Source organism: Anneissia japonica, unplaced genomic scaffold (assembly GCF_011630105.1).
Source record: "Anneissia japonica isolate Jap-2015-1 unplaced genomic scaffold, ASM1163010v1 scaffold7587_len162328_cov177, whole genome shotgun sequence".
Taxonomy (NCBI): domain Eukaryota; kingdom Metazoa; phylum Echinodermata; class Crinoidea; order Comatulida; family Comatulidae; genus Anneissia; species Anneissia japonica.
This window is the reverse complement of record NW_022686739.1, coordinates 118,099-129,577: the sequence shown is the minus strand read 5'-3', so window position 1 is coordinate 129,577 and position 11,479 is coordinate 118,099. Positions and strand designations below refer to the sequence as shown.

The following is an 11,479-nucleotide window of genomic DNA, read 5'->3' as shown; positions in this document are numbered from 1 at the left end:
TTACTATGAATTAAGTAATTTTAATACTCCAAATTGGATCACATACTAACATAGTACAGCATACACAGACCAAATCAATTGATCAGTTTAAAACAATATTTCTTATCTATACAGTATAAGGTCTATTATAATTTATCCTATTTATAATTTCTCCCAAAAAATCAGAGGTCAGTACATTTTTGTTGTCTTTACTTTCTGGTGGATGAGAAATTAATACAGGAATTAAATTACACCCATATGTAGAAATCATTCCAATATCTTTCAACAAGTTACAGTGGTTTTCCTAATACAATGTATCTAAACTAATCCACTCACACAAACAACAGAAGTACATTTCAGATACAGTTGGTAATTTACAGTAGCATGGATTCCATGCATAATTTCATTTGCTGATTACTCTCGATTCGTTTGGAAAATTCTAAAATAAAGTGCCACCAGCAAGCCTAACGATGATTGCTTACACATGTCCTTGTTTTGATGTCAGCAGCTTAAAAGTGACGCTGTACCTAATGAATTAAAACATTTATTGTGGCAATTATTATAACAGATAATACACATGTTAATTTTTGTTTTTTACAACAATTTGCATTGTTCACGCAACACATCTTAATTTAATTTTATTGCAATGATTTTTTAAATAATTTTATTATTCATTTAACAATAGCATATACATCATTGCATCCCATAATGCAAAGTTGTTCATAATTATTGCAGCAACAAATTATGAAAAAACTGCGAAGGTGTTACCAAATATAAATAGATTAAAAGCTGGAAAATCATCGCTGCGTGTCTAGGCTTGGTGGTTGGTAGACAGGCACATGGACTGGGGCAAGTGGCTCACGGCCACGTATAATATCAGCAGCTTTTTCAGCAAGCATAATTACAGGAGCATTCAGGTTGCCGGTGGTAACACTTGGCATTATGGAGGCATCGACAACATGCAGATTCTCCATACCAAATACTTCAGTTCTATTATTAACCACTGCCATTGGATCATTTTCACTTCCCATCTTGGCAGAACATGATGGGTGGTAGGCAGTCTCCCCATGTTCTCTTGCAAACTCATCCAGTTGGGCATCAGATTGTACATCTACGCCCGGTAGAATCTCCTCACCACGATAGGGGGCAAATGCATCCTGTTCAAAGATTTCTCGCGCGAGTTTAATACACTCCCTCATCTCCCATCGATCAACTTCCGTTGATAAATAATTTGGATCTATTAATGGATGGTCTTCTGGATTTTTTGTTCGTAGTTTAATCGATCCACGACTTTGGGATCTTTGTGGTCCTACATGGACCTGATATGCATGGCGGTCGCCATTTATCCTTCCATGATCCCTGACTGTCGATGGCAGGAAGTGGAATTGGATATCTGGATGTTCTATCCCAGCACGACTTCGGATAAATGCAACTGCTTCAAGATGGCTAGTTGCTCCTAAACCAGTTTGAAACATGAACCACTCTAGACCAATTTTGACCATGTTGTGTGGGAATTTCCACTGTGCCTTGTACAAGGTAACTGGCTTTAAGCAAGCCACTTGGACATACACTTCTAAATGATCCTGCAAGTTCTGTCCAACACCTGGTAGATGATTGACTAATGGAATGCCATGTTTTTTCAAATCATCTGCATTTCCTACACCTGACAGCATCAACAACTGTGGGGTGTTAATTGACCCAGCACTCAGAATAACTTTATCAGCTCTTACTGTCTTCAACTGCCCACCCTGTTTATATTCAACCCCTACAGCCTTAGATCCCTCAAATAATACCCTGGTGGTAAGTGTTTTACTCGTTACCTTTAAGTTATTTCTCTTGAGTGCAGGCCTTAAATAAGCATTTGCTGTACTCCATCGTATACCTTTGTGGATGGTCAAGTCCATGTAATCAAATCCTTCTTGTTGGTATCCATTGTAATCGTTCGTAAGTGGATACCCTGCTTGATGTCCTGCTTCGAGAAATGCAGCAAAAAGTGGATTTTTTGTTTTTCCCCGTGATACATGAAGTGGTCCACTTCCACCGCGATACTTATCCTCACCGAGCTCATGACTTTGGGCTTTCTTAAAATAAGGCAAACAGTCTGCATAAGACCAGCCTTCGGCTCCTTCCTTCTGCCATCGATCATAATCCAGTGCATGACCTCTGACATAACACATTGCATTAAGAGATGAAGATCCTCCCCAGACTCTGCCTCGAGGGCAGTACATTTCTCTATTGTTCATGTATTTTTGAGGAATAGTATTATAAAACCAGTTATACTTATCATTACATAGGGGGTAGACCAAAGCTGCAGGCATATGTATCTTCCATGTGTAGTCTTTAGGGCCAGCTTCCAATAACATGACATTATTAGTACTATCTTCTGTCAGGCGGTTGGCAAGAAGACAGCCTGCCGACCCTGCTCCAACAATCACATGCGAGAACTGCTCGGAATGGGCTGGAGAACTTGTAGAAAATGAGCGAGCTGGGGTATTGAATGGGCCGTGATGCGGCTTCCGTGGGAGATTTGTATGCTGTGTTCCAGGAGAACTCTTAAGGAAGAGACTTGTAAGGCCTTGGATGTCATCGATTACATGATCTGCACTTTCACATAGATCTCCTTCCGTTGAAACTCCACTGAGAACACCTAGAGTAGTAAAGAACATAATTATGTTAATTACAGTACCTGACTTGTACTGTTAATTTAACATTAGTTGTTAATTCTCATTGATCCTCAAAAATTCAATCAATCAACAAGGATTTGTATGTCACCAATATCCAAAGGCACTATGACAGTGGAAATTGGTAGAATAGAATTGGTAATCTGATAATCTTTGGTTTAAAACAGAATAATGCATTCATTAGGTACTGTAAATAAACCATACACTATAAAATATACTAATTCCATGACAAATGTGGCTTTACCGACAACATTTCCTAGGCCGGCATTGATCCCAAACTTCATATCTGTCATTGTATCTCCAACCATTACCGTTCTGTCCAACTCCACATCTAACTTCTCACAGATTGCAAAAGCGTTATGTGCATTTGGTTTCGGAATCATCCCAGGATCATCGGAACAAACAACCATGTCAACCAGATGATCCACTTCCATCTCTTTGAGGGTGTTTATGGTTCCTTTCCTTGAATCTGCTGTACAGACAGCAATCTTAATACCATGTTCCTTCAGCTTTGTCATTAATTTGTTTACATTCCCATGTGTGATCAAAACATTTGTGTCAATTGTTTCAAGTTCATGATAGCATTCATCCACAATCTCCTGACTTCGATCAAAATCAAGACCTTCTCCTTGGAGCAACTTTTCTAATTGTCTTTTAATAATTGGCATTGTTTCTTCTGCCAGAAGACCCGGCAGAATCTTCCTCTCTGCCTGATTGTATTTAAATAAATGGTGGATTTTTGCTTCAAGATTAAGGCCAGTTTTCCTTTCAAACCTACAAGAAAAGAGGTGCATATTAATACACTTGGGACTCAAACAGTATGTTGCTCAGTACGGAATCTGCAAGAGGCAGAAAAGAGAAATGCCTTGGACATAAAAAAAAAAACAAAACTATAAAACTATGGCAATTTAACAGTTCAGTAAAATGAACTGAATAGTCTGTTTTCCTGCTTCCAGAGAATTCGATCTGAAACAAATGGGAGGTAATTTGATCTGAAATTCTAAACAAATTTTTGCCAGATGATTATTCAATGCCATAGTCAATGACAGTAAATCAAACATGTTCCTCCACAGATGGTAGCATTACTTGAGACTGCATAATCTGAGCTTGGAATTCTCCATCAGAGTAGATTCTAAAGGTCAGAGGTAATCACACTACATAACACAACCAACAAAAATGGGGAGCTCTGGATTTGTGCCAAACAGGACTTCTATCTATGAATACTGTAAAATCCTGATGTAATGTGATCCACCAACAACAAAAAATAAGTCATGTTGCACATCATGTTTAATAGAAATAATGGCCAAATATGTTGGAACATTAAAACTAGCACTGTAGTTCAATATGTTATATAAAGTATTGACTTCAGTCAATCAATAATAAACTTTAATAATAAATATTTTGAAGGTATGTATTACAAGAGTAACTCGTAAAATTTAAATAACTTGTAACATCCACACTATAAATATATCTCAGTGATAACCAAATACAAAGGTTTCCAAATTTAACAAATTGATACTCTATATTTATATTTGCAACGAATAACGATAAAAATCCACAAAAGCAATTGTTCATATAGAAAATAAAAGAAATAAGAGAAATGTTTACACTATGACGATTCGATGAGGATTTATCGTATATACAATAACAAAATATTTTGACAAATCCATTCAAATGATGTCATAATCATGGAAAAACGATTTTACTGTTGTTACTACTATGATTTTATCGTTTTTCATGATTATGACGTAATCTGAATTCATTTGTCAAAATATGTTGTTTATCGTATACATGATAAATCGTTATTGAATCGGCTTAGTGTAAAAAACTCTCTTATTTCTTTTATTTTCTATATGAGCAATTGCTTTTTAGCTTTTTATCGTTATCGTTGCAAGTATAAACAGGACTTACTTCTGATCCATTAGGACAGTGTGGTTGGTATCTATGTCAAGAGATTTATCTTTTATTTTATTTTCAACTTTGGCAAGTTTAAATACACTCCCCATAATTTAATGACATCATTTGGGTATATAAAAAGACTATCGACCAAACAAAGACTTGCTTTGAAAAAACAGCACAATACAAGAGTGCAACAAGACTTATTTTCTGATGGGAGACATTAACAATATGGATGTATTGAATAATACAGTTGAACTTGTCTAAATTAAAATCCAAAATGGCATTGAAAAACTTAGATAAAATCTGACTTACAGATTGTTAATTAATGGAAAACCCAAAAATTTGGCATGTAAAATAAGACCAACTTAGAAATCATTCGAGTTAGGCAAGTTTAACTGTATAACGAACACATGTTTTCAGGACAGAAATCTCTTGCAGGTAACCAAAATCTAGTCTCAAACACTGTTGAGAAAAAATGGCACTGCAGTGAAAACAATCTGGGCAGCAATATTACCAGACAAAACAAGAAACTAGAGCATACTGTACTTCTTTTAAAAAAAATGTCTGAAATATCAAGATATTGTAGCAGTATACAAAGTAAAAAGACAATAGGAAAATTGCCTCAGGTGCAGTGACCTCAAATAGGCTAAAAATATACCAGTATTAAAAAAAACTTCTTTTTAGAGAGTAGGCTTATCAGCAAATCTAATAAATTCCATGTTCCTTTCAGAGTTTTGTTTGTTTTTGTCCATTGTGTTTTACAGCACCCCTGAATGATATTTCATTGATAATACAAACCTGTTGGATCCTTCATAAAGTCATCAAAAATATATTTAAATTAAACCAATCATAGCCAGTATGGGCATTTATAATGCACCTCTTCCTTGAGGTTATAAAGCGCAATTCTTTTCAATGGTTATTGGGTCGACATGCTTTAAATATTGCTGCTGGTAATCAGTGCAGGAGCAGGCAACCCCATCAGTCACCCATTTATACTCCTAAATGGAGAGAAGCAATGCAGATAAAGTGCCTTGCGCAAGGACACAAGCGAAATGCACAGCGTGGGATTGAAACACTGACCTCAAGGGTGGGAAACCAAATCGTTCCCGCTGCGCAAAACCGCCACTTCAATTGCCAATGATGAAGTCATAGACATTGCCAAGATGGACAATGTGCTAAAATAACACAGATTCAGGGGCACCTTCAGGCAGGCCTGGCAAAACAATTGTGCCACTGACCATAAAAAACATCTCAATAAAATGCCTCCAGTGCTATATGTTAACAGTGCACTATATATATCCCAGCATTGGGGGTCTGGAACGAGCAAAAAAGCGAAAAAATATCTACAGGGACATGCACAATGCCTACAACCATAAGTTGACTGGTTGTGCACTTTATCCAGCCCTGCATTCAGGTGAAGTAAAATAAAAATGATAAATTCCAAAAAAAAAAAAAAAAAAATCATGTTTGTGTGCCCCTGAACCTGCATATATGGTCCACAAATCTCAAAACCTGATAAGCTATTAGTAGGTTAATAAGTGATGGTGGTTTTAAGAATTTGTATATATATTTCAACATGCTTTTCTTCTGTAAACCTCAATCATACAAATGCAAGCTTCCAAATATAATAGGGTCCAGTACATTATAACACGGTAGATACCTTATACCAAATACGCATCTCCTTTTGCCATTGAGTACAGTCTTCATCCTGAAGGTTGTTGAATTTCTGCAACTTGTAAACACACACAACCTGTAGTTAAAGTAGTAATAAAAAAGAAGAGCTACCGAATCAAAATGGGGAAAATCCGGTATTCCATATCCACAGTGATTAGCGTCTGTGCAGCATTTGTGTCGTGAGTGAAATGATCACAAAAAATGTCAAGGTTACCTGTAAATGAAATAGGTCTGAAGAGTTAGTAAAAATGTATAGAAAAGCAAAATGAATGAATTTAATATTTTCCTGGGTGAAGTAGTTAAGGCACACAAAAGTACCCTGCCCCAAGAACACAAGTGAATGCATAGCCCCCATTACATTATCAAATTATGTGCATCAAATTATGTGCACTGTTTATTAGTGTGTACAATTAAGCTGCATAATAAAAATAATAATAATAATAATAATAAATTAATCATCATCATCATAATAATAATATTCATCATCATAATTCTAAGAATAAAACAAATATGATGAGGATGATGATACTAACAATAACAAATTAGCAACAGCATCTGCAGAAACAAAAGCAGTAGAAGCAGCGACAGCAACAACAATAGTATAAATAATGATAAGTAATAATTATTATAGGTTGCTTATCATTTTAAAAGTTTAGATAGGAATTATTTCGTGGCTTATATTTGTTGATACAATGCATTTTAATTCACATTTGATCTGACTACCAACTTCCTTTAATTTGGTGCCAAATTGGCTAATACATTTATTCATTATTATTATATTATCATTACAAAATTAGCAATACTAAGTAGCAGAAATTGGGAATGAAAATTTACGTTAAAACGTTTAAAAAAATTGTTCTCATCTTATTCTGGTTTTGTTTTGTTTGGGGAAAAAAAATAAAAGTTGCTGCTGCTGCCAGTGCCTGTAGACTTTTGGTCAATGCAGGTACTGTATAGAAAATGCTTGAGCTAAAAAACAATTCATCTAGTGATATAAAATTGTACCTCTTTGTCGTATCTTCAACCCATGGTGCCCAAAGAGAGTGAAAACATATGAGTGTTCCATCTTTGTCAAAAATGATGAGTTCTGGTTTCTCTTGACTAGGCTGTCTTGTTTGAAGACATCGAGCTGACTGGCGAAGTTGCTGTTTGAGCCCGTAAGCTGCCCTGAACCTTGCTATAGAGTTGACCGTCATTTGGCCTAAAATATAAACATTGAAACAAAACAATTTGACAAGAAAATCATACATTGTATATCAGCGTGAGATTAGCCTGTTAATGTTTCCGTTAGGGGCATTAGGAGGGGATCAGGGGGAAATCAACTCTCTGGCAAACAAGCACGGACCCACCCACGACACTTGAGGTAGTGTAGTCGAATAAAAATACTAAGTTGCTGATCTAACCAAAGTCATTGTGATTTCAGTTTCCAATAACTGTCTATAAATGCACGATTTTCTTATCATAAATAATCTTTGGGTTTTACTCCCCTGACCAGACGGCCTCTTGGTTCTGACCATTTGTTTATTCCAACTGAATATTTCTCAACATGCTTTTAAAGTAATTTTTTTTCATAGTGAAAATTCATTGAAATGTGTGTAAACATTAAACAAATCGTACAAATTCAGAGGTCAACATACTGTAATGTTGTGATTTAAGAAGACAAAAGCGATCAAGTTTTGGCATTGCAATGAGACATGTTCAAACATTTCGCTTTCAATGATTTACAAATTTTCCAGGTTTCGATTTTCTCCACAGCATGGACAACAATTGCTGTACAGGAGAAATGGCCTTTCACAGCTGGTGAATCCAAAGCTCGACAGCAAGCTTTTTGCTGTTGCATTGACTAATCCAGGCCTAATGTAGCAACCAATACACATACAGTATTTTTAGAAGCCTATTCTTAAAACAATTTATTTATTTATTTATTAAGAATTTGAAACAATATATATAAATATACGAAGCTTGTTGTTGTAAAAGAATAATAAATTGCTGTAGTAAAGCTACAGTATAGACCATAGCAATTATATTATGCTGATACTGATACAGTAGAGCATTTTAATGAAATTTGAACCATGTGCTCAACAAAATTTCAAATTGATCACCAATTAGAACTGCATGCAGAAAGGAATATAGGAAAGTATTATTATGAGTCTGTTAACTGCATTTCTTGTTTTTATTTCCAATTGAAAGTACATTTTTCATCAAATTTTATTAGTACTATTAGTCAAACAATATGTAACCTTTGAATGTTTTTATTGATGCAATTTTGTGATCTATGAAATTGTAGTTTTTGTGCAAAATTTGTCAAGTCTATGTATTGAGGACCCCAATGAAAATAAGTTCATTTTTAGACTATTATTCCTAATACTGTACAGTAGTTAATTCAGATATTGTCATTTGTCTCCCTTTCAATACTGTGTGATTCATTTGTCTTTTAAGTTTTTTAATATTTTTTTTAAATCTGAATGAACTCAACTGGATTAAACTCACCTAAACTGAATTACAAACACAAAATAAACAAAAGTAAAACCCTTGTCGGTGACAAGATAAACAAAAGCAAACTTAATTGCTGTGATGTGTTTTTTCTGCTGACAAGAATAACATAGTGTAACATCAATAACAAAATGAATACAGTAATAATGATAATTTGATTTCAGTATAGAAATATGGTTGTAGGTAAAAATGGCCCCGGTAAAAATGGCCCAGGAAAAATGGCCCCAAATGACAAGTAGGTAAAAATGGCCCCAATGAAAAAATTCAGTAATACTGTAGAAATGATATTTTTTTTAAAATCTTATATTAAATATTTATAATATTTAAATACTGTAATAAGCAAGAATTAAATCAATAAATAAAAAATGCCCTCAATTATAAAATTAAAAAAAATATATATATATTTAAATGCTGTAAAATACCCTGTAGCAAAAATTGAATTAATAAATCAACATAAACCGTATGCATATTTAAGAACTAAAACAGCTTACTGTAGTTTTTAGCTCCTAGGATATGAGTAGCTCTAGGAGTACCCTGCTGATTGATTAATTAGTGATCTTTTTTGTATGGGCGGCTGTTAAGTCTAAGTATTTTTTTAAATTATTATTATTACTGTAGATATTCAATATTATTGGTATTGCTAAATCTCACAAACCTCCCAAAACACACTGTAGAAAACCAAACAATTCAATTGTGATTGACTCACTTGGTATAGGCCTATCAATAAGAAAATTAAATATTCATAAGAACCTATTTTTTGGTTAAAATGTATATTTTTTTTTAAATACTTGCAAATACACCACAAACCTCCAAACACTGGGAACCCTATCCAAACCCTTTATTTATGATTGTACAGTAGAATGTTCTTTTTCTTAAAAAAATAAATAGGCCTAATAATTTGATATTCATATCAACCCATTGTTTGTGGGGTTTAAAAATACCCGGATTGAATATCTGGAAAATTGTGATTCCGCTTCCTTGAAATTGGCCACAAATAAATTATTTTAGTATTAATAGATGCATGATTTATGTTGATTTATTGATTATGTTTTTGCTATTTTATAACATTTAAGTGGAAAAAAATAAAAAGTGTTATTTAATGGCTTTTTTTGATCTTTGAATATTTTATCATTTAATATATAATTCCTGCAAAAAAATAAAATGTAAATGGCAATTTATTTGATGTTAGATTCCTTTTAAAAACTAAATTATTTCAGTTAAAAAAATGTATATAATGATTAATAAAATATCAGTTTTAATACATGGTTTTATTATTGGGGCCATTTTTACCCACCTGTCATTTGGGGCCATTTTTACTGGGGCCATTTTTACCGGGGATATTTTTTCCGGGCCATTTTTACTGGGCCATTCTTACCGTGCACCTAGAAATATATTATGTAAAAAAAAGATACATAGCTATATTTCTGATGTTTATTTTACTTAAATAAATATTGCTAAGCAAAAATCTATTAAACATAAAAAAAAAGTCAAACTACAGTCAATCACACCATATGAACTGATTTTAAGTTTCTTGTAAAAGCCAGATATGCTGCTAAGTTTACAGTATAAGGGTGAATTTTAAATTGAAAGCAAATAACTTGGATGGAAAGAAATTTTATTACTATACTAATTTACCTCTATATTTTTCATGTTTTTAGCTCAATTTACAGAGAGTAATATAAATTAGCAAATATTGTGAACTGTCATCTTAATTAGGACTTGTTCAATGAAGGATATGACAATGTTAATTAAAATAATAAACAAAAATCATTACGGGTATGTACAGTATCTGTTTATTGATTAATATAGTAATAATACAGTAGCCAATCTACAGTGTACTGGGAAGGGGAAATATACACTACATAATAACTTAGGTCTTGCTACTGTATATCAACATGTATTCGCACTTATGTAAATCCAAAAAAATTCCTTTTATTGATCCGTAACCCAATTTTGAAACTAGTACTATGAAAGTGTTAATCAAATAAATAAATAAAGGGGACAAGTGTAAAATAAGGTGAATGTTTTGGGCCTACTTTAAAGCAAATAAAATCATTTATTTATCATTATTATTAAACTCACCTGGACTTCTTCCAGCCTTTGGTAATAACCTCAACATCTCTGCTAGAATATGTCACAATCTAAATTGAATAAATAAAATGGCTGAGTTCATGAGTGATCAAGTAACTGCACAGCATTAAATCTGAAAATAAATAACTCCAGGATGTTATGCTCTATCAACTGAACGGATGACAATACACAATCTGACCTTCAGTATTGAGTACTTAGAAATTTGTCCAATAAATGCACAAGTCATAATCCATTGGATCAAATTTTGTCCGTCATCAAAAAATTATAATAACAACAGGGGTGTGGAATTATTTGTACTGTAATTGTTTTTGTTTTCCCACAATTGCAGTGTTCAATGCCAAATTAAAGCATAACATTTTGGGCTGTGAATCCTGTGAATGGCTGGTATAATACTATAGCCTACTGTATATTATGTCACAGCTTGTCATAATACCACACCCAAGCTGACTGCACATACAATAGCAATACATAAGGTACAGTACTTAAAATGTAAAATTATTTAATGGCTGAATAAACGTGGTAGTTTCAGCATAAAAGACAAAAAACAAATATTTTTGTGTCCATACGGTAAAACATTCCAAAGGAAAGATGAAAGAATTGTTTACCAATAATGGGCAGACAAGAGTGCTAAAGAGAAGAAAAGAACAGAAAAGTTACCTACT

At 33.6% G+C, this 11,479-nt stretch overlaps 1 protein-coding gene across 2 annotated transcripts; it reads right to left on the bottom strand.

Moving 5' to 3' along the window:
* Positions 1 to 10,967, bottom strand: LOC117117348 (choline dehydrogenase, mitochondrial-like). 2 transcript variants are annotated; one of them, XM_033261626.1, is made up of 5 exons: positions 10,809 to 10,967; positions 7,239 to 7,434; positions 6,220 to 6,309; positions 2,905 to 3,434; positions 1 to 2,626 (listed from the first exon to the last, which is right to left on the bottom strand). In XM_033261626.1, the coding sequence occupies exons 1-5, from the start codon at positions 10,843 to 10,845 to the stop codon at positions 777 to 779; spliced, it is 2,703 nt and encodes a 900-aa protein (XP_033117517.1). In that variant the 5' UTR covers positions 10,846 to 10,967; the 3' UTR covers positions 1 to 776. The 2 variants fall into 2 exon arrangements, with proteins under 2 accessions (XP_033117517.1, XP_033117526.1); XM_033261635.1 differs by lacking the exon at positions 6,220 to 6,309.
* Positions 10,968 to 11,479: the final 512 nt, after the last annotated feature.